The sequence below is a fragment of the Bemisia tabaci genome, chromosome 8 (assembly GCF_918797505.1).
Source record: "Bemisia tabaci chromosome 8, PGI_BMITA_v3".
Taxonomy (NCBI): Eukaryota; Metazoa; Arthropoda; class Insecta; order Hemiptera; family Aleyrodidae; genus Bemisia; species Bemisia tabaci.
In genome coordinates this window covers 31447084-31471371 of record NC_092800.1, presented here as the reverse complement: position 1 = coordinate 31471371, position 24288 = coordinate 31447084, and the positions used below count along the sequence as shown (strand labels likewise).

The window sequence follows — 24288 nt, the reverse complement described above, 5'->3', positions numbered from 1 at the left end:
ATTTGTTTCATTTTTGTAAACATGCACATACGCGTATGCACCATATCTGTCTCAAGGAGCAATCAAGTAACTGATTTTGAAAAAATGATTTTCTTTGGAGCGTTCTTTAAAGTCAGATGTCATCTAAATCTGTATTTTACTTCTACACAGGCATGGGAAAACCACATTTTGCGGAACAAATCAATAATAGTGGACTTGTTTCATGGTCAACTCAAGTCAAAAGTCACCTGTAAAAAGTGCCAGCATGAATCTGTACGATTTGATCCTTTTAACTATTTGTCTTTGCCTTTACCCATGGAGTCTTACACTCATCTGCAAGTTATTGGTAAGTTCATGAATTCACCTGCTGTGAATTAATTTTCAAACAACTGATACCAAAAGTGAGTCCTATCAATGTTAATTCATAATTTTTTTCTCACTTTACTTTATTCATTACTAATTAATAATTCAAAAATTTAGGATGAAAACTAACCCTTGTTATTTGATAAGCGTTTCTTTCAACACAGATCTCTTCTCTACTTGCCAGTTGATCCAACCAACGAATTAGAGCTGCAAAAACCCTTGCAACTCTCAAACTTGATGTTTAATTTGGGTTTGGTTCATTCCATTTTTTGGCTCTGTATTTCTGAACCTCTTTCTCAGTTTTCAGCGAGTCTTTTAAAGATTGCAATCTTCTGCACCATCACGAGCTCTATGGAATTTGTAGGTGGGGGAGGAGTTATTAGTATGCCAGGGGGTATTTCTTAGCTTCAAACTGTATAAAAGTAAAATTTACGGAAGTTTTGGATTATGAATGCTAAAAGTTTCTCCTGACTAGCATGCAAAGATTGAATATATTAAATTTCACCAGAATAAAGTTCTACAGCATGGCTCTTCTGTACAACCATGACCTATTGATACAGAATCCTTACTACTAAAGTCATGTCTGGAACAATCTATAGGTAGGTTTTTTCAGCATTTTGTGGTGCATGTATGTACTAATTTTAAGAGGCTTACATTGAAAATATTTTGTTCACAGTTGTTAGGTTGGATGGTAGTGTACCGGTGAAGTATGGCTTAAGGATTAACGTTGACGAAAAGTATTCAGATGTGAAAAATCAATTATCAGCATTGTGTGGTATTGCAGCTAACCATTTGAAACTAGTTGAAATTCAAAATGCTCAAATAAAAGTAAGTATTGCATTCTTGAGAAATCGGTTTAGCTTTCAATACTTTTATTTGGTCTCAGTTTGTCTATCAAACTAGAAGATCAATTAGTACGGCGCCGCCTATTTACACTAAGGCTGCGCCACCAAAAGAATGTTTGAATTGCTCAATTGATCATTCTATATTAGATGAGTCTGCAAAGTATATGAACTCCCTTATTATAAAAAAACCATGAAGCAGGAGCGTTTTGGTAGAAACCCTAGGACTAGGTTCCTAGGGCGAATTTTTGCCCATACCAAAAATATTTCCAAATTATGTGACTGGAGACCTGTTTCAAATGAACTTTAGAAATTACAAGAAATGAGAAAATAAAATGTTGCTTGATTTGGGTCCAAAAGAGGTATTTACCCAAGTGGAACCTTTCCTTTCCCGGCTAGAGGAAATGCCCATCAAAACAGGGGTTTGAAATGAAAGTAAGAACACTGGAATGATGTTGATGAAGGCAAACAAGATACATAGGGCTGACAAGCGATACCAGAAAGATACAAATGGAAAAAAAAGGACTAAAGGCTGGGTTGACGGGTTTAGCCCCCCGTCAGGGCAGACTAAGTTTCACTTACATTTTTTAGAAAAAGGGTATCTGGCTGTTAGGACGACAAACCGAACGTCAGAACATGTAAACGAGCTTGAAGACTGAAAAGCAGAGTGAAGAGTGGGGGGCCGAGTAGTGCTAGTAGCCGCCACGCGACCACTAGCGCTACTTGACAGGCTAAAATTTCGAAAATTGAAGCGGTAGGGCGACACCCCGTTACACAAGTATTGTAAGGAAACAAACAGGCAGCACTTTATTTTAAAATTTTATGTGTAAAACTTGATATGAATTTTTTAATGAACCCAATTGCGTGTGTAGTTGAACAACAGTTTCTTTATTTTCAGAGCTCATTATCTGATGATCAAAAGATTAAAACATCGGGGAGTGGCAGTGGAATGGCAACGACTCCCTTGTATGCGTACGAAATACCCTCATCTTGTTGTAGTGTAGGCGGTCCTGGATCTCTATCTGGTGATGAAGAACGGTTGTCCATTAACTCCTTGAAGTCAGTTCATCAGCGTGATGCTGCTCACACATTCACAGCAATACAACGATCTGTTAGGCCTTTACTACCACAGTCAAGTTCATGTAAGAAAATACTGGTTCACTATTTCCTTCCCTCATTTAAGAATAGGTTAAGTAGTAAGAGGGTGCTAGTGACTTTGACTGTGGCAAGATTAACTGTATTCTTTTCTTTATGTATATATTATTCTACCTCTACTTCTCGATCACTAATGATTAATATATATATTATTCTACCTCTCCTTTTCTATTGCTAATGATTGTTAAATATCTTCTTCACATCCATCTTTCGTTTCAATCAATACCATAAAAGAAATTAGAATTAAGGGAGTCCTCAACGGAACTAAATGAGAAAAAGACTTAGTATTAAAATTACACCCAAAAAGATAAAGGATATACAGAAAGGAAAGCCAAAGTTTATAGAAATAATTTTGTTGTAATTTGTGATGTCTAATTTGTAATTTATAATCAGATTATTAATATCGTTCCTTTTGAGTTGAAGTGAAAACCGAAAGTAATTATGTCAAATTTTAGTGGGTATTTTCATCAGGCAGAATAATTTGTGGAAGTATGTTCCGTCAGTGTTACCATGCCTGAAAGAAGTATAACTGAGAGAAGGGTAGAAAACTCATTTCTTGAGTCAAAATTGCAGTTGGTTTTAATTGTTTATGGTGTTTTAATAAGCAGGTGCTTTATTTGATGAAAGTTGCATGATACATTTTTCAAGAATGGACCCTTTTTTCATTCATTAGAGTCCTCTCCACCCTTTTCTCAGTCAATCCCTGCCCTAGACAGCTGCAATGCTCTTGGGCCTCCAAAACAACATCTCGGCACTAGAAACTTTCTTTTCCAGTTCTCTTAAGTCTGATTCTGATAGTTTTTTTAGTATTGCTATCATTGGTTGAAAATCATATGTGCACTGACAAGGACTCAAGAATATTGGATATCTTTTTTTAATCATGATAGGGCAAGTATTCAGTCACCCAGATTTCATAAAACGTCCTACCTTTGTTTTTGTGAGTTGAAAAATGTAAACTGTGTAAAAACAAAAGCAAACAAGTTTTGAATTTTAAAATTCTAATGATGAAAATTGTCCGAATACAGTTTAGCTCCTCTACACAGCTGTGCGCAAGTTTTTCTTTTGAGCTTATTAAAATAGTATGCGTTGTTTGTCTAATGACCGATGTGGAAGAACCCTTAGACTTTGAAGGCTAGCAGACTTTCAAATTTTAGAGACGGTTTTTTTTTCCTGTAAATAACCACGTATAGAAAATTAATATTTTAAAAAGCTATGCTTAGTTTGATTTTTAAAATGAAAGTTTGAATCTTTGACTTTTTAAAAAAATAGTTTTATTTCTGTATTTTCAGGCAATGAACAGGTTAATGGTGGAGAAGAGTCAAATGGAAATGGTGATCAAATTAGCCGGATTCCAGAGGTAGCTATTTATTTGGTTGTTTCTTTGCCATTATGTCGTTAACCTAAGCGAAAGAATCTTGTGCACATGTAAAATGAATAGTTTTGGCGTTGGTAAAAGTTTATCCTTATTTTATACAATGTTCTTCTCAGCCTCTTTAGTATGACTTTTAAACGCAAAATTTACCTTGCACCAATCTTGGAGATGTGGAATAAGGTGGGTTAAATTTGAACTCTTTCCAAAAATCGTCGGCTGCTAGCCAGGATATACTTTTAGGGTAAACATGACGGAGATTTTTCAAAGGTGTGGGAAAAATATGTAATTTCCTGAGGTTCCGAATTTAGATCTATCTTTTTTGTTCTCTTGATGTTTATGTTTTTCATTAATTCTACCTTTTAATGATTCATAGATGGAATTTTTGTGTAACAGATAGCAAAAAAAAAAACAGAACTTTCTTTAATTTTTAACCCAAAGACTATCCCAACTGGTGACGATTCCGTGAAAAATTTCAAATTCAACCCACCCTTCTAATTTTTTTCTTTTGTTACTTTCCTCCTTTTCTTCTTACTACATTTCTATGTTTTCTCCTCAGGTCGCACCGCAAGGTGATATTTCTGCAACTTTAGAGGAAGAACCAACCTTGCATCCAACCGTTGACAGTGGAAATTGTAGTGCTAGCTCCACAAGCCTAGCCGACAGCACTGATACAAATGCTTCACATAACCTGGGATATCTCACTGCTTTTCATCGGAAATCAGTAAGCAGAGCTCTCCTTTCCTCATACTTTACCAGTATATTCTCCCCCATCCACTTATTCTTGTCTATTCTGAAAATAAACTTTGCCTGAGACATTACACTGACAAAGTCATGGAGAATGTAATTCAACACACTAAAATGCGATTTTGATGACAATTACTCAACTTCAATTACTTCATTTGCAAATAATTATTCTCTTTTATTCAACAGACCCATTGAAGCTAACTCTTTGGAAATTTCTTTGGATGCATTGTATACTAATCTGGTTCTTACAAACTAGATCAAGAAGTTGGTAAAACTTGATGTACACAATACAGTGGAAATTGGATTCAAGGACCTTCTAGGGACCGGCCAAATTTGGTCGTTATATCCGATCGTCGCTATAACCGATACTCAAGTACATTGAAAAAATGAGATCTCAGCTGCGGGCCTGCCCAGATCGCAGGTCGTTACAACCAACATGTCATTTTAAGCGATGTCGTAATATCCGATTTCCACTTTACTCAGTTTGAATAGGGTTGTTTTTGGATTCCTGTCTTATGTGCATCAGATGCTTTTATTATGAAAAAACTTGCAAATGTAATGCACTTACAGTTTTCTGCCTAAAAAAGGAAAGAAGCATTCGAAAGCCTTCCTTTATTATTTTTTCTATTGATTCATCATTTGTTTTTGCTCTTTTTTTTACTAGACCCTCCAAGATGTTTATTTTGTTTCGTGGCAAAAATGTAAACCAAGTTTATTTGGCCTTCCCGTGATTGTTCCTTGCACTGACACAACAACTCACCAGGATCTATATCAATCCGTGTGGCTGCAAGTTGCCCGCCTTGTCTCGCCACTCCCTCCCACCAATGAATTTACAACACCTAATCATGCAATGGATTGGTAATTACTAATTCTTTCTATTTATTTACTCACTTATCTAATAATAGGATGAAAATGTTCAAGGCCCAAATCTTGTTGGTTTACGGCCAACCGCAAGTTGAGAACCTAACCTCAAAATCCGACTTTAAATTGCAATAATTATATTCTAAACTCAAGCTGTGCGTAAGTTGAGCTTTTTTTACAGCAAGGTAGAGCCATCCTTAGTTTCCCAATGGTGCGAACCATCAATCAGAAACCGAATAACAAAGTCAACATCCTTCCCTGAACCTGCGGCTGACTGTAACTTTGCCAACAAAATTCGGGCCCAAGTTCTTCATCAAAATAACAAATCCTGTAAAGCAATGCTGTTTCCTTTTGTCTGATCTTTTCGGAGTATTTATGTCGTAGTGTTGAAATGGAAAATCACTGATTATCATCATTGTCTTTCTGTTCTATGAAGCTGGTCAAAGTCGTAATTCATCAACTTCACTAAAAAAACGAGGCATCTCATGAATTGTGAGCTGTAACTTTTTTCGAAAATGAAAAGGCAATGAACAATTTGATGTAATCTTCATTTGAAGGGAAATGAAGGTAAAATGCTCCCAGCATCGATTGCCATCAGTGCAAGTCAAGCGCAGTTGTTCAACTCAGCAGACTAAGTGACTAAACCAATGGAGCTATTCTAGATTCTGTCTCTGTACTTTTAAGCATACAACAAGAATTGTCAATTGGTAGCACTAATATATGATTGATTGTCGCATGAAAAATGGCTCTGGTTACTTTTCTAGTGATATGCAACTGTTATTTTTTCACTTAAAAGTTGCTGAAAAATTAGCCACTAAAGTAGAAAACTTTGCGCTGGGCTGAGTGCTGGGGTGCCGTAAATTCAGAGTAAATCAGAACTCTTATTAAAACCCATCTTTAATCTGCTTCATTTCATGGAAAAATACACACAAAAAATAGCCCAATATTCGAATTTTCAAAATTGCTCCAACACCTCAGAGTTATAGTAAAAATCACATTGTTTCGATTGGGAGAGTAACAAGAACTCTTATTGACATGAAAATAGACCTACAAACCCTAGATGAACCTATATTACATGACCAAGAAATATCAGTGGACTCATTTTCTTACAGACATTTTTTTATGTGACCATATTTCTTGTGGACAAAATCCCTCGTTGGATAGAAGGTAACATTGGCATCTCTGTTTTCATGTATCGGAAAAATATCTGAGGTACAATCATGCAGCCTTAGATGTAAGAATGGTACTGCTAAAACTTTATGCACTTTTCGATGGTGAAACTGCAGAAACGTGTACTTCAGTTTGTGACGCTGCCAACTTTCTGTCTTACTTTATTTTCTACATGGAAATCTACTGAACATCATTTGTTTAAAACATTAGTGACTTTTCTTCCCTAAGTAAAGAATATTCTGTGAAAATTTCAAACCATGATGTTGGTTCAGTCTCCTCATGAAAAATAAAAGTAGAAGCGTAGATTTTGGAACACCGCAACCGAGGTACGCATTTTTGCTGTTTCACCATCATCTGTATTGGGATTGTGACATCTTTTCCAGTACTTAAGAATGCCTTCATCTCTTTGCAAATTTTCAAAGATATCTCTGAATTTAGGAAAATCGCTCATGATAGAAATTCAATTCCTTTTGGCTGCTTTCACTTCTTCGTGGTTTGAATGTCCATTTGTTTTTCTGTTTCAGTGATGATAGCCTAGGCTATGAATTTCCATTTATTTTGAAAGCTGTCAGTCGAGATGGTTTACAGTGTGCTTGGTGTCCATGGTACAGGTTTTGTAGAGGTTGTCGACTTCAATGCTGTGATACAGAATTCAATTTTGCCTGCTCTTATCTAGCTATTGATTGGGATCCAACGGCTCTTCATTTACGATATCAAACGATGCAAGAAAGAGTATGTCATCTCACCAAGTAAAATACTAGGTTTAAGAATAAATTCAAAATATAGCTATCTACTCATTATGGCGAATGAACTCTTGTTTTTAGTATTAACTTCCATGACATGTTTCAGTGTGCCAAGTTAATGGTTCTCAAGATACAGTAAGAATTAGACGTAGTCTGAAAGGCATGTTCCCTCATTGAAGTTTTCATGTAGAGTGCTTTGACGGCATCTAAAATTTCCCAAATTGAGTTATTAGTGAAAAATTATTATTTGCAGTCTACATTGTAATTAAATTTAAACTTCTTGCTCGCCAAAAAAATTCATAATCAACATCGGTGGAATCAGCCATTAAAAGCAACATCTACAGGAGACAGTTTATCAGAGCATGGTCTCGCACATATTTACCTCCTCCCATGATGCAAGGCACCTTTAATATCGATAAAAAAATTGGCACACAGGAAAATTTTACCATTGCAAAGTTTACTATATTTAGTGCTTAATTTGATCCAAGGAGACTTGAGATTTTGGGACTGGGAATTTTAAATTATCATAAACAATAAGAGCAATTTTCTATCTGATGAGTTGAATTTGGGAAGTTTTCTACTCGAAATTTCAATATGGAAACGCATGTTGTTGTGCCTAATATTTTATCCTGTCCAGTGGTCCATTAATTGAACTGCATTTCGCATTTGAGAACTTCGATTTCTGACTCATCTGTAAAAACACTTATTTGCATTGTGTAATGGTACATACATTGTTCTGTTGAGCCAGAAATTGTAGCTACAAATTGCAAGATGCAGCCCAATTGATTTCCATCTGCACAGCTGAAATACTATTGAGCTTATAATTGAATATCGCCATCAGGGATGCTCCACTGTAATTCTTTGCAACACGTTGCTCAAATGAGGTTTTTTTCTTTCAATGTAAAAGTTTTTCAATTCAAGTGGCAAAATGCCTACTGTCCATCTGTCTGAACACTCTAACCGGCCTTGTTTTAACTAACAGATCGATAGCAAAACCGCCATACCATGTTCCTCAGCAAACTCAATTTTTCCAGAGAGCATAAAATCTAATATATCTTAAATCAGTATAGCTCTGAAAGTAGGAGGGCCCATAAGCCTGAAAAAATTTGAACTTTTTCCAAAAAGCTGAGGGCCCCCCCCCCCCTCCAAAAAAAAATGTTTCTTTAAGATCATTGAGCTGATCTTTATTTTTTGAAAAATTTTCAGATTTGTAACATACCGAGTATTGGAAGGTTACCTTAAGGATCCGAGCCAGTCTTTAGCAAAGTTCAAGTACTGAATCTTTCATAATTACTATGTACGATAGAGTGCTATTTTATTCTTTTTTTTAAACTTCACCAACATTTTTTTATCAGGTTTTGGAAGAACACGAGTGCTACGCTGCATCAAAACAACTTCACTCAGAACCCATCAATTTAGATTATTGTCTAGCTATGTTTACGAAAGAAGAAATTCTAGGAGAGGATGAAAAAGTCTATTGCACCAAGTGCAAACAGCATCAGTTAGCATCTAAGAAACTTCAGATTTGGAGGTTACCTCCAATTTTGGTGAGTTCTTTATTAGTAGCTTTGTATTCTGCCAATGTTAATTGATTGATTTGGTCCAAAATTACAGGCAGACATTAAATATGATGGGCATTGATGCCTCTTTATTTTTAGAATCAAGAGATTCAGTCTAGGGCTGTAATTAGTGCCCAATTACACTTAACTGAACAATTATGTATTACTTTCTTATAATTTGTGAATGAGAATACTACACTGAATAATCGATATCCACCCAGGACTGCAATGGCGGCAAGTTTTTAAACAAATGTGATATCATTTCTCAAAGTTGCTTATCTTGCTGGACATACCAATTGGCATTAAAGGGCTTTGCGAGTGCCCTGCAAATCATCTGGACCAGGATGAGGTCGCTCACGTTGCTAGACTCCCTTGCGTTCAGCGGTTGTCACTGCTGTGTACATGCTTATGGCTCATGACCAACATGGGAGAATGCACCCATGAGCTTTTGTTTTTTGTTTGTTATTTTGGGGGGCCAAAATACTATGGCAGGCAGAAAGTTGAGGAAACAATATTTGAAGAAATTATTTTACTCACACTGCAACTTGAAAATATGTAGTAAAATCCTACGTAGATGTATTAGAGTATGAAAATAATTGATTTGAAGTTATGAATATAAAAATTAAAATTCACCAGCACTTATCTCATCTCTTTTTCCCCCAATTTTTTTTTTTTTTTTTTTTTTAGGGTAAAAAAAACTTTTCTTAATTTAAACTCTTTAAGGAGCCTCACGTTAGTGCAATGGTGTTTTGCACAATGTTAAATTTTCGAAAAAAACTGTCCAAAATTTTAATCCTCTGAATTTTTTTCTAATTTTTTTCTCTTCAAATTAGACTAATCCAACCAGAATTAGCATAATTGTACTTCACATTGCTTTAGCTCTTTCATGTTTAATTTTTTTTTAGAGAGTTCAACAACATGTCACCATGAAACTCAAAGTGAATTTTCCCTTTATTATGAGGAATTTACTTGTAAACTTTCAGAAATCAACTGTATCATCGTATCTGTTGTCATTTGTAACAACTTTTCAGAAACTTTCACAGAATGTTGCTTAGGTTCTGGTAAAAATATAAAACATGAGAAGAAACCAGGCAACGTATCATGCTGTTTTGACTAATTCTGTTTAAAAGCAGTTCAATTGTAACTCAGTCAAACTAAAGTTTTGTACTTACATATTTTTCTAGTAATTTTTAATTTCCTGTTATTTCACAGATTGTTCATCTGAAAAGATTTCAGTTTGTGAATGGGAAGTGGGTCAAATCACAAAAAGTTGTCAACTTTCCATTCCGAGATTTTGAGCCGACGGAATACTTAGCATCCGTCCCAAAGCAAACTGTGATGCGTCATAAAGAGTTGCTAAAATCCAAGTAAGTTATTTTACTTTCTATACACAAAACTCCCAATTACTCAAATTAATCGGGGACAAAACCGATCCAGTTAAAAAAAAAACCCAGATAATTGGTAGCGAAAACAACACTCAATTACATACAAACATTAATACACTATGTGTTCGTAAGCATAATTGTTCCTTTAAAAAGTGAGTTTCCCCATCTTTAATGTTAAAAAATTCCAAAAGTTTTAAATTGGCGGAAAATTTTAAATAAAATTAACAACGAATTATGTATCTAGGATTGGCCTGCCCGTTTCAATGAGTCACCAGAAAAAGTATGAATTAAAGCACCATGTAACATACTTCTCTCACAAATTTCACCAAATGAACCTAAATGTAATGGCAATAAAAAAAAAACAGAGGGGGAACAGTGAGAACTACTGTTGTTCAAAAATCTACGAACAAAATTTCGACCATTTCTGTAAATCTTCCTCCTAAAAACTTCCATCATAAGAGAAAAAAAATCGTGAAGAGTCTTATGTATCATGCATGCAAAAAACAAGTAATTATTCATTTATTGCCCCGGTCAAATTGCACAGCCACCGCAGCACCGAATGTAGCCTTTTCTTTTAAACATTTCCAATTCATTTCGCTGATCTTGAACTCAACTTGGATTTCAGAAATTCAATAGGTGAGCCAAAGCAGAATAACAATAGTTGGAAAACCCATGAAAGTATTGTAGACGATTCAAGGTCAGACTCTGTGTTAGAAAATTCATCCTCATGTGGTAAGTGTAGCTCTCTTCTTTTTTCTCTCTCCATTTGACTAAATTTTGCAAGGTGGAACTACAATTTTTAGCTCATTTGCAGGGTGTCTACAAGTCCAAAATTTGCGGAAAGTCCGGAAATAGTACTGATTTTTTAAGGGCGGTCTGGAAGTACTGAAAAAGTCTGGAGATTACGCAAGAAGGTTCGGAATTTCTTTCATATTTTTGTCGCAATCAGAGAAAGAAATTAAAATTTTTGAAACTTTCCAATTTTCGTCAATTGGAGGTACCGAAAAAGTACTGAATATTTCTGTTGAGACGGTACTGAATTTCTTGAGAATTTACTGAAAAAGTGCTGTGAAAGTAATGATTTTTGGCCAGCCTGTTTTAGTAGACACCCTGATTTGAGAAACAACGCATGTGCTATAAGTTTCCATACATAGATAAGTACTTTTACAAATGAGTCAGAAATTGTAGTTCTCAATTGCAAAGTTAAGTCCAAGTAATTTTGAATAATTGTTCTCCTGACAAAAGAACGTAACTACATTTTAAGGATGCGTTTCCAATCTCAGATTGAACTTTGCCTCGTGTTTTAACACACAAGACGTGTTTTTAGTCTTTGCGTTGGGCTTTTTCAACTGAAAATTTCTCTGATCTTTCTTCTAATCACACGCCAAACTCAATTAAAATATTGACAGAATTTTTCATTTTGATATTATTTCTGATTTCCATAATGGAAAGAGGCTCTCTCCCTCTTATTATCTTTTTCCCTCTTTAAAAAAAAGTTTCATCTGTATATAATGTTTTTGTAATTGAAATGGTTTTTTTTAATCGTCCCAACAGACAGTTTTAACAGCAACGAGGAATCAAAAAATTTTAAGGGAGCAGGCGAACGAAGGGAAAGATTGGAGTCAACGTCCCTGGAGAAAACTCCAGTTGACGACTTTGCTTTACAAGATTTCCATCAACATCGGTTAGAAGATAAAGCCGATCCGTTCGATCTTCGGTATCATCTGTATGCCATTGTGAGCCATTCCGGTATTCTTGGAGGAGGTCATTATGTATCATATGCTTGCAATCCGAATGGAAAGTGGTATTGTTACAACGATAGCAGTTGTAAGGTAAGCAATTCTTATTCACTATCCACTCATTTGATTGAGGTAATGGGTCATTTTAACTCGAAGAACGATTCACATATCAAAGAATGATTTTAATTTTATCAGAAATTTCCTGTGTAAAAAAAATGTCCTCTTCTCTTACCTTTTGCCCTTCTTTTGATTTTCAGGAGATTGCGGGTGATATTGATACAAGTTCAGCTTACATGCTGTTTTACGAGAGGGAAGGTTTGTCTCACAGCAGATATCTGCCGAACGTTAGTGGTCTGCCTCAGCCAGACATCAAAGATTTAGATGATGATATTGACTCGGACCTGAAAAAACTCTGCACTATCATGTGAGAAATAAACACAAGATTTAAGATACCTTGCCTGCGCCTCCAAATTGGTGCTGTGATCAATCAGCATTTTATCCCTTAATTTTCCTAATCAGTAGATCGTTTTTCCCTGTTTAAAATATAATTTCCCTTTTATTTTGTTCTGTTTATTTTGTCAGCGGTTTTGTAGTCATGTCATTAACAACAAAACCCAGACGTTTGACAAATTTCCTGCATACAATTTTCCAGTCTGCTGTCAGCAGAATTAATTTAAATTCAGATTAATATTTTATTTGTTATTTTATACTCTAGTAAGCATGTATTTGAGTCATAAATTCTCGGAACAAGAGAAAAATCGCCCTCAGCGAAATCTGTTTGCTGAAGTTAAGTTTTCGTCGTTAATTTGTTTGTATCCTTCCAATGAAATGTTGTATTATTATTATCAGACAATTTGAGGTTGTCATCAAAAACTGAAAGTTATCATCCTTAAAATTTCCAGTATTGGCTTCACCTCTGCCAGGGCTCTTTCAAACTCCTTCCAATTTTTTCTATTGCAGTAATAACAGAGTATCACATTGTGTTTTTAAAAAAAAAAAAATTCTCAGTGAATTTTGTCAGCTAAGAGTTTAGCAAAAAAATAATAAGATCAATCGATGGCTTTTGCTGCCCAAAAGCCAAGTTTCTACATCTAATTTTAATGGAGATGTAGCTCATTGAAAAACATGGCGTATGACATCATCCATCATGGTATTGCATATTATGGTTTCTTCCACCTTTGTTTCAACAATTAGTGATGCACATATTTGCACTGGTTGTTAGACGTTAAACACAAATGAAACCAAAGTGGAAGAAACCATTGGATGCTTTACTGCGGTGGATGACATTATACAAGTTTTTTGATGAATAATATCTCCATAAATGACGGACGTAAAAATTTGGCGTTTGGAATTACACATCAAATTAATTTTTGCTAATCCACAAGCTTGAAAAATCAAAACACGTTTCTGTGGTTAGCGCAATTGACCCATTGTTAAAACCTCAACCTTGGTGAAGAGCTATTGAAATTCCCTGGTATAGCACTGAAAGGTAAAAAAGTTATTATGCTTTATTATAATCATACTGCAAATACATACCTGCTTAGCACTTGAAATCTTGCAACAAGCCGTTATCGTAGTTAACAGGAACAAAAGTCGGAAATTCAAAGTTTCCTATAATAATTTACCATAATTTGTTTAAAATTTCTGCACTGAAACCGGTTTTTTAAATTATTACTTTCCGGTAACAAGTTCTTTGTTTCTTCTTATTTTTTGTAATTTGTCCTTTGGGTCCCAATTTCTTATCTAGCTTTGTTTTTCCTTCTTTCTTTTTTTCTTGCACCAAGTATGATAAAACATGTGTCAAACTGAGTCTCACAAGATTTTAGATGTCCCTAGATCCAAATCTAAGCAAATATTTTTGTAATCATTTGTTTTTAATAGGAACGTGATACTCATCGAAAACTCAAGCTTAGGACAGTAGCACTATGAAATATTTGTATAGTAAATTATTTACCGGTTTTTTATAGCTTGTATATATTGACAGAACCACCAAATTGTTGATGAATTTCTTTTTCGGTTTTGATTATCATGCATACCTGTACTATTAGCATATTTTTTATTTTTATTTTTTATTACTTTGGTGAAAACATGAAGAATATCTTCTTCAGAATAATTCCTGTTGTTGTTGATATTGTTAAATTTGCTATGAAAAACAGCATTAAAGTCTTTTTGGTTCATAATAAAACTTTGCCAGGCTTCAGTGTCATAAAGAGCTGTGTTGAAAGTTTTTCATGTAAAGCACATTTTTTTATGTTTTTTCTTGAGTGTCTGTTGATGATAAAAGGAAGATTTTGATACAGGTATTTGATTGTAGATGCGATTTTGAAGTTTAAGGAATTTATGGTTTATGCTTTTAAATGAAAGCTGAAGTCACACACTGCTGTGCATAGGAAGAACACCATATGGACAATCAGATGTTGTCAAAATTCCCCTCAATGTAATATTTATTTTATAGGAAAGTCGTGAACATGTAAAGGTCGATTTTTCCCGCAAGGAGAAAAGCTGCCCCATGGAACCGTGTGGTATCGAAGGGATACAGATGAGAAAAAAAGAACGACCGGCTTTAATGGAAAGGAAAGGTGCAAATGGCCCAGCCTCCACTCTGGATGCACACGCTAATGAACTACAAGAACAAAAGAGAAGATAAAACGATAATACAGCCCTGATAGAAACTTACATCTTGGAAGCAGACAAGCTTTGACATCTTTAAGAATGCGAATGACTGATGGCCAAACTTGTATTACTGAGTTCCTCCTCCAGGGCGCTCCAGGCGGAGCAAACCGGAAATAGCAAGTTTCAAAAACTTGGCAGGAGGGCTATTGACTGTCATAAATATTTTTCCCCGGAATTTTCAGATAATTTAGTCTAAATCGCGAGTAAAATCTGCAACAAATTTGATGAAAAATATTGACAAGTTTTCCTGAAAGTTTTATTAATTAAATTTGACAACGTCTGAAGACCTATATGGCATTCTTCCTCAGCATTACAGCATTTGAGCAAAGCTTTCTCTATTTGTTTATTTGTTTATTTTTATTCTTCATTTAGAGCTGATACCTTTCATTGAGAAGAACTTCATCTGAACGCGGTGTGCTTAGGATTCCTTTCATTTTTAATTTTTGTAAATATTTTCCATCAAGGTTCTCCTATATTTTTTTCATATTCTTTGAGCTTTTGTCAGTATGTATTTGAATATTTGATCCTTATTCATCAAGTTTGCTTTCAGCTTTCTTCAACTCATGCTGTGCATGGTATAGTGAGTAAAACGGATGCTTGTGTCTGTGTTTACGTAGAACTGTACAAATTTACTATTTATTTGAACCTGTATTATTTTATTGTGCCTTTCAATTAAAAGGACTCAGTTCCATCACTGAAAAAGAAGTCAACACGGAAGTAGATGGGCGTGGATATAAAAAGTATATTCAGCGGAAAATACAGTGAAAACTTGTTTCCACTTTTTCTTTTCTTTTTTCCCCTTTTTTTAAAAACACTTTTTGGGATTTTATTTGACTTTATGATTCAGTAGTTTCGTCATTGATAGTAGGAATTATTTGTTCAAGTGTCTTTGCCTAAATTATTAAATAATTACTTGAAGCTAAGACTGAAATTGTAGAAGCTAAGAATGATCGGTTCAAACCAAGCAATCAGTTACAGGCACGATGAATTGCAATCTGTATTATAAACTTTTCTCTTACTTCCTTAGCAATTGTAAAAAATAACACTCATCGAGTGCAAAGTAATCTGAAAAGCACTGATTCAGAAAATTGTTCGAGTTTTGGTGATTTTGTGGATTCAGATTCGACCAGCAAGGTGCATAAAGTATTGTTTTGGATTATTATTAATTGTTGTTGTTGATGTTTTCATTGTTATTGCTTGAAGTGTGTAGAATCAAAACTAGCTCAATTCATGGCGAAGTTTTAGTATGTGCTCTAACATTTTATTCTTTTGTGGGATTACATGGCAGGGACATTCTTTGATTTTTTTTTGGGTCAGTGTTCTCTAAAGTGAGCAAGAAATTTTTGGGAACAAGATTGTCCTCATATCAAGGGGCCAGTGGCATTCATATTATTATTAATTCATTTTCTAAAAGTATAGAGTGAGCTAAGTTTTCCAGGAATTTGTTTAGATTTTTTTAAACCCTAACTGGCAAAGAAACCCAGTTTTGAAAACGCCAAAAATGGGACCCTTCAAGGCTTGGCTTGCTACGTCAACTTGGCTGCTGGCTTTTGATTGGTCGGATTTTAATTAGCTTTTTCTTCTCTTAAAAATGATTTTTGAACATTTTCATGAACTATTTGGTTTTTTCCTGAAATTTTATCCATGGAAAACTATACTGCAACCCTGCACAAATTCTTTGCTCCTGCTCTGTCAAATAACATTAAATTAGCTCACACCAAAATCTTTATGTGGACTTAGCTAGTTTTTTTTGCATGCTTCATTTTTAGCTTTTACTCTTACCCCTTCTGTTTTTACTTTTATAGTGCCAGTATCATGGTTTTAGCATATTTAGAATCTTGTGTGTCCAGAATATAATTGGATACAACCATGGAAAGAAGTCTCTGTTTGCCCCTGCATGTAAAATTCAGTTTCTCTCTTATTGAATGTGTCCTAATTTCGCCTGCTCTTTTCGAGTTGAAGGCTTTCTTTTCCCCTTAATTTTCAGTTTTCAGATTGTCAGTAAATACCTAGAAGAGTCATGTTTTTAGACTCATTAAAAAAAATCACGTTTCTCCTGGATTTTAAAATGTCGTTTTTGATGATTTGTATTTATTGAGTTACATTTATTTCAATTTTTATTGAACGAAGTAATTATTTTTTCTAAACATGGACTCAAGTTTGAGATACATTTCTGTTATGTGTTTAATTGTTTCATGTGCAACCAGCCTTATTGATTTTTATCATTTTTAGGCATTAATTTTGCCTAGTAAACTTTTTACCATTAAGACTAAGGTCCCTTTAGGGCGGTATATTGTACTTTCCTCATTAAAAATATCTCTCTACACTCTGCCATCACAAAGCTCTCATTGCACAGTCAGTTTTTCCCTACAGATAAGGTCAAGTGCATGTGTCATTCTCCATTATTCCATTAATGGGCTACTACACTAGGTTGAAAAGCACTAAGCACAAAACGAATTGCTTATCAACATTTGATGTAGAATAAGGTGAACATCATTTTAGCTCATAAGAGGAAGTATCGTTCTTTGAATTTGTAAATTCAAACTTTGCCTTTACCCAAAAATCTAAGTTTTCATAAATGAAATCCATCATTGAGTTCATTTTAGTATGTTTTACAACACAGTAATACTTAGTGTGCTATATCATTTAAGAATACTGTAAATCAGATGAGTAAGATTTTTTTTTAAACCCAGCTGTAATTATCTCCCCAAGTTCATTCTTTGTGACCAATCTGACCTATGTCAATTTTGGTTTTCTTAGTGAGTGAAAGTTTTTAATGTATTTTTCCACAATGAACATAGGTTGTGCAGCTGTGCAAAATGTCTGATCTTGAATTAATTCTTTGAAGGCCTTGTAAAGTGCTTGGATTTTACTCTTTACTAATTTTCAGCGATAAATACTCGCTGTATGTGCAGAGTTAATAATAATACAAGGAAGCAGAAGAAGAAAAAAAATCGTACAAAATCCTCAAAATTCAAAATCAGGATCCTGGGAGAAAACCATGAGTTGAGAAAACAATTACAGTAAAGGTCTCGAAAAATGCATGATCTTTTATTCTTGTGGCTGGACCAACTACGTCAAACAATAACTCCTAATATCTTATCTGCTATTAGATTTGACTTCGGAAATTAAGGAGGTTTTCCAGAAAGAGGACCTACTGTACGTAGGTGAGTTCATTACTCTTAATGTATTTGTGCCGCTTTTTCCATTAACGGTTGCTCATAGAAACAAGAACTCTGATTATTGTAGAACCTTCTTCTCCAAGAGCTCAACAATCTCATGGTGTTCAATATGTTTAGATTGAACTTTTAATGAAGAAAAATGTCTTTAAACACTTTAATGCCTACTGCGTGTTTAACGCAAGGAGCATCTAAAAATATCCAGGCTGGTTGCGTATTGAATGGTTTACCACCATTATGTATTAAACTATTGCCATTATGCAGTTCACTTGGATGACCAAGGAGCAATTAATTCTATTGTTATTTAATGCACACCAAGAATCGGAGAGATATTTCATAAAAGTATGTCAAGACTGCTGCTGCAAGAACTGATGCAAACTTTAACAATTATTACACTGAGCATACCCGTAAAATCTGCAAGAGCTGTTTTCACAGTCATTCCTTAATTGCCCTCTTTCTTCAGGTTAAAATTTCTAAAACAGCAGCCCATGACAATGGTGATATCAAAAACATAGGAGGAAAAACGGGAAACAAGGCTTAAAAATTCCAAATCAAAAACCCGAGATGTTTCAGCCCAAAACTGTGCCATTTTCAGTCTGAAGAATAAAAATAAAGTATAAAAATTCCAAATAGAAACCTGCAGACTACATGATGGCTGAGAAAATCAAAACAAAGCTGAAGAGTGACTGAAAATGGCTCAGTTTGGGCCAAAACGTCTTGGATTTTTTATGTGTAATTTTTAGCCTTGTTTTCTGTTTTTTCTCCTATGTTTTTGATACCTCTTTCTTTAGGGGGCCCCATATGGTTTATATCACGACTATGGGACGCTCAAGGAGGCCGAGAATAAAGCATCGTAAAATGGACAATTTTTCCAAACCTGAAGCCGAATTCAAGAGTATAATTTTGGTAATAAATCCTCAACAATTATTAGAATGATTCGTTACTGAAGAAAGTACGAAATACGAGACCCGAGATTTTTTCCTTTGAATCTTGAATCTGTAGCATTCCTGGTAAGAATCTGTTTGCAAACTTATACTCTGAAATTTTACTCCAGGTTTGGGAAAAACGTACTACGTACTTCTTATGATGCCAACTTGACGGTCTTCTTAAACATCCCGTGGGCACAATGTAAACCATATGAGACCTTATAGGAGAAAGAGCCGTTTAACAAATATGAATACGGCCGTAAGTACACACTATTGACTTATAACACAATCATTACGCCATCACAAATTATACGTCAATGGTACACACTCAATTATACCTTAGCTGAGTGTTGGCATTCAGCTCACAGCGCTCCCTATACTTCTAAGTAATATCTCTCTCAATTATCTTCTTACAGTGGCAACACATTCACTGAATGGTAGAAGATTGTAAATAAACTTTCAGGGCACAAATATCTTTTTAGTTCGCCTTTGATTTGTCAAGTCAGTTATTCATAGTAATATCAAGCTGCTTATAGGGCAGGAGAAGCAAATATTATTGCTGCTCTTCTAGTATCTTATCACAGAATCCATTAATGCCATCCACAATTTTAAGTGATTTGTAAAGAAAGTGCCTGTGGATCATGTTAGAAATACTAAGTTCATGAGTCTTGTATCGGATCATTTACTTTAGGAAATGAACGAATGAGAAAAGATGTCCTATTTTTGAAGACTTTCATTGCATTCCTTTTGTTAAAATTTTTTCAAAATGTTTAGTAGTTCAATATTATAATGTTGTATTTTCCCAACAACAGTCCTGTCCTCTTTTCAGTATTTCTATTTTACTGCAATGAAAATTACTCACCTGAGTGGTAATAGTCACTTTTTAATGGTTAAGGAAAACTACTGTTGCATGTATACTTCAACCATGAAATACGTGAACTGATTTAAGCGGAGTGACTTGACTATCTAAGGCGTTGCCTGATTTTTTCTCCTGTTTTATATTTTGGCACAGAACTTAACTATTTATTGCCTTTAAACATTCTATGAATTTACTCTAGAGTTTAAAGGTTGTAAAGCAATACCCCAATTCTCCACAGCCAGAGTTATCGAACTTAAAAAATAATCAAGTTTTTGGTCAGAAACAAGTTAGCGGACACCATGAAATCGATTTTTTGGGCCACAGTGGAATACAAGTGTGGTTTTTCGTTTTTTTCCCTCTAGTAACTTACCATGTTTTACAAATTCGATCAAAAATCAGTTTGTGCTTTTTGGTTACAAACAGAGCCTGAAACGTCATTTTTTAGTTTTTTTTAGATGGTGGTGCTTATCTAATGCTGTCCTCCCCACAAATAGTCGGATAATTGGAGAGTTACTGTTCTCTTTATTTTAAATTTCCGCGTTGCTTGGTTTTCTGTTTCAAAAGTAACACATCACAAAAATAAGGCAACGTCTGTTGTAGTAAGGCTGATTCCACTTAAATCCATTCAATGGATTACATTTTGTATTTAGGAACCAAAATTTCTGGCTCATCCGTAAAAACTCTTACGAGCATGGGAGAACTAATGGTACGTACGTTGTTTTTAAACTAAGCCAGAATTTGTAGTTCCCAATGGCAAGATGTAGTCCCTTTTGTCAACTTTAAACACCGAGTCTGCAAGATTAAATGTCTTGGTTGGTGCTATCAATGGTTTCCTCCATTGAGTTCAATAACCACTGCTTGGAAGATGTTATTAAGCTTTCATACTTCTACATTACTCCGAACAAACCAATTTTTACAAAACTTTCTCCTCCACTCTTACGAAGTTTAAGGTTACACGAAAGATTTTCCACATTCATGTCACCCATGATTTAGTTGTCTATAAAAAGTGCATATTTAGACTAGATCAAAAGGAAACTTAAGTCTTATTTATAATCAATTCTCATTACCAATCATTTTGAGCATCATTAGTTTCAAGTCACCAGGTTGAATTATCATTCGACCTGTTTTTGAGATCAATGCGCAAGGTCTTTTCGAAATGTTCATCTTCTGTTGTTTTAGAAATAGAGCAAGTACGCTCTAACATATTTGTCAGGCAGAGCTTTTATAAGACTTTTACAGTGCCTCATTTTCTTAAATTTTTTCATAAGTTAATATACTACATCTTTTTTTTCTAAAATGTTCAGTTTCTTAATCTAATGTAGATGAAACTTTTCCTTCCCCTGAGCTGCGTTTTAATGCTAATTTTCTAAAAAGCTTAAATCATTATATGTTTTCATGATTCAAATTAGTGTTGGAAATACGAATTTTTGACACTGATACAAACATGTATACATTCTCTTCTTTAAAACAGCATCAGCCTCACTACCTTTTTTATTAAGGCTCTCAAAAACTATCATTCAAGAAATTGAAATAATTCTCGGTAATCCTCTAGTACAATAATTTCCAAGTAACTTTGTACTTTTAGTTCATAATGGATGGAGTTTTTTTTTCACTTTTTTTTTCATTTCAACGACATATTTTTTATGATTTATTTATCCTCCATTTCAACAGGAATATTTACAGATATTAGTGTAGTATAGACCTGGAGGATTTTATGAGTGGTTGTTACGTGCTTTTTGTTTCTGTTCAATTACTTTTTTAATGAAACCATTAATTTTCCAACTCTGCAATAGCTCTATCCAAGTTTTAGGCGTGGTCCAATTAGACTCTCAAAACAAATACAATTTTAATGGCTAACAGCTATGGTGGTTGTGCTTATTCCATTGTATTTTTTCAAGTACAGTAATTAAAGTGCACCATCTTAGGAATTTCTTCTTTTTTACTTTATCGGTTTATGCTTTTGGGTGATTTGTAAACCAATTCTTATGAACATTCCATTATTCATAGATTTTTAAAAATAAAAATTTGGTCTCATGCTGTCCTTTACTACACCTACAGTAGCCATTACAATTTGCTATCAAGAACAATATTTCGAAAATGTCTCTCAAATCAGACACTGTTGCATTATTTTCCAGCACAACAAAAAAATATCACCAGGGAAATTAATTTTTTGTTTGGCATAACAATTGTAAAAGTTGTTTGACAGGTGTAACATTCCTATTTTGTTTAAATACGATCAAAGATTATAGTGGACAGAGTTTTATTAATTGGATTTTTTTTTGCAATTCAACAACTCTGTCATAAAATTTTTCATGCAACAATTTAAATGTGTCAGATCTCAGGATTGTCGCCAAAATTATTATGAGGGGTCCTCAGCTTACTCTTCTTGAATGACGTCTCATTAGTTGTGAATAAGCAGCTGACTCATTTATCAATTTGTTTGTATCATATTCCAACTCTTATGTCAGATCAATGATGTCCCATTAATGTGTGTGCAAGGAGGAGAATTTCATACATTAAGAGCTGTTCTTTACTAAAATAAGTTGTTTAAGCTCGCTATCTCACGAGAATTTTAGATTCATATTAATACACGCAAGATTCAATTGCAACACATAATTATGACTCTGGAACCAAGAGAACACTAATCTCATTCACCTAGCGACATCGCAAATTAAATGTTATGTTAGATTTAATGTTTATGGAGCTGATTATTGTTACCTCTAGAAAATTTTCTTTCTTGGTCATTCTCTTAACATTTTCTTGAAAAATATTGTGGGGTTTCTTAGAACAAAAAGAAGAACAATTTGAGTCGACGCTGCAATAAAGATTAAAGTGTTTTTGTTTCACTGTGGATTAATTGAATACTTCAGTTGATTTTCTCATACTATTTGTGGCAATGGGTCAGTTGTGAAGTCACAGCATCGTGTTCTGATAGTTTAAGCTCATAGTTTAACAAAAGTCAATCAAATCTGCTTAAAAACCAAATTTCGATTTTCAACATTGGCGAAGATATTGTCCATCCAAAAACTTGGTGCATGATATCATCCACCTCAGCAGTGCATACTGTGATTTCTTCCATCTTGATTTCATCTGTGTTCTTTGTCAGCAACTAGTGCGAATGTGTGAATTACTGAATGATTGACAAAACCAAGGTGGCAGAAGCATGCTATGCATAACCATGGTTGATGACGTCGTATGTTTTTTGATAAGAAATATCTCCGTTTATATTTGACATAGAAAGTTGGCATTGGAACAGATACCACCATTTTTCATTAATCTACGAGCTTAATCCATCAAAATACGACATCATGACTGGTACAACAGACCCATTAGATGTTTTATTTCGTGCCATTCATTTTCAGTTTAATTTTTAAGATGCTTGCAGGTAAGGAAATCATGTACGTAGAACAAATTTTGCAAAAATAAGGTATTCTATCTTCTCAAGTTCACGTACAAACGGCTTATTTTATCAAGGATGTAAATGCAGTGAGATTTTTGCCTTCAATTAAATACAGTTTTCCTTTAGAGAGAGTATTTCAATGTATTTTTCAAAGACATCTGAAATACAACCTTTCAAATCAAATGAGATTCAGGAGACTACTTAAAATTGAATTTATCCGATTAGGTTCGACACTAAGTAGATGAATGCTGAAACCTAAATAATACTTGTAGAAAGATTCTACTGAGACAAGATTCTGCTACTTAAAAACCAGCGTTGTTTTGAACATTCTTTTCTTACATTAGTGATCAGCTTTTGCTTTCCTTAACTATGTTCTGTTCTCATTAAATTAATATTTATACGTATATTCTTTATTACTTTTTCTTTTTTGAGAAGTTAACTTTTTCTAAGTCATATCCTAGTTTCTAAGGTACAATTATTGCATAGTTCTCTGTATGCCATAAAGTTTTTAGTTTTCTGTTTGCGTAGCTATTTCTTGTGTTACTTCATTCAAGTATGATCTACGATAATCGAAAAAAGAATGCTACCTTATTCTATAATTAGTTTAAATTATTTGATTTGGTCAATGTATTATACTGAAAATGTTGATTGTTATACTTATGATTGTAATAAAACATTGAAAAGAAACATCGGATTTTTTCTTCTTTTTAAAGTGCGTTCATAGCGATCTACAATATTTTGTCTCATGAGCGATGCTTGCTTTCAATACAGTTAATGCAGAAATTCATTTTTGATGGACAGACATACATTTTAATGATTATGAGTGCTTAAATCTTGCATTAAAAGAATTAGGTGATTGAACATTTAAAAAAAATTAAAGTTTTTGATAGGAAAGTTGCATTTGCAAATTTTGTTTTTCAATACATTGTGAAGTGATTCTCCGATAATTAGAGTTAAGTTCTTACCTTTGCAATTAAATCAAGCTTTTTAGAAACATACTATGTGTATATTAAGTCTGAGGGTGTTTTTTGCACTAAATTTTCTTCAGACCAAAAAAAAAAAAATGCATAGTGCAAGACTGTCACTGGGGCAAGGAACGTGAGTGCTTGTAGAACATTGCATGCACGGACATAGAGAAAAAAACAACTCCACTGCTTATCTAATTTTATTTCTAAGTTCAGAACTGCTCTGCAAGTTTTATTTATTTCTGTTCCATCAATCATCGACGCTTTGATTCGTCAAATTGGAACCATTTGATTAATGGTCAAGGACATTTTTAGAGCCACCTCGCAAGGTGCATTCAGAATAACCCATCAGGGACTTGAAAACTTATGTAGGT

The 24288-nt window shown here is 34.2% G+C and overlaps 1 protein-coding gene across 1 annotated transcript in view; it reads left to right on the top strand.

Annotated features, from left to right (window-relative positions):
- Usp32 (Ubiquitin specific protease 32) overlaps positions 1 to 23636 on the top strand; it is a 42903-nt gene extending 19267 nt beyond the window's left edge. The window contains exons 19-30 of the mRNA XM_019041048.2: positions 151 to 325; positions 1019 to 1170; positions 2083 to 2326; positions 3629 to 3696; positions 4268 to 4432; positions 5120 to 5313; positions 7011 to 7218; positions 8585 to 8776; positions 10001 to 10155; positions 10799 to 10905; positions 11728 to 12005; positions 12170 to 23636. Of these exons, the coding sequence (XP_018896593.2) occupies positions 151 to 325; positions 1019 to 1170; positions 2083 to 2326; positions 3629 to 3696; positions 4268 to 4432; positions 5120 to 5313; positions 7011 to 7218; positions 8585 to 8776; positions 10001 to 10155; positions 10799 to 10905; positions 11728 to 12005; positions 12170 to 12340 (2109 nt within the window). The 3' untranslated portion in view covers positions 12341 to 23636. The remainder of the gene's footprint in view (positions 1 to 150; positions 326 to 1018; positions 1171 to 2082; positions 2327 to 3628; positions 3697 to 4267; positions 4433 to 5119; positions 5314 to 7010; positions 7219 to 8584; positions 8777 to 10000; positions 10156 to 10798; positions 10906 to 11727; positions 12006 to 12169) is intronic.
- Positions 23637 to 24288: the final 652 nt, after the last annotated feature.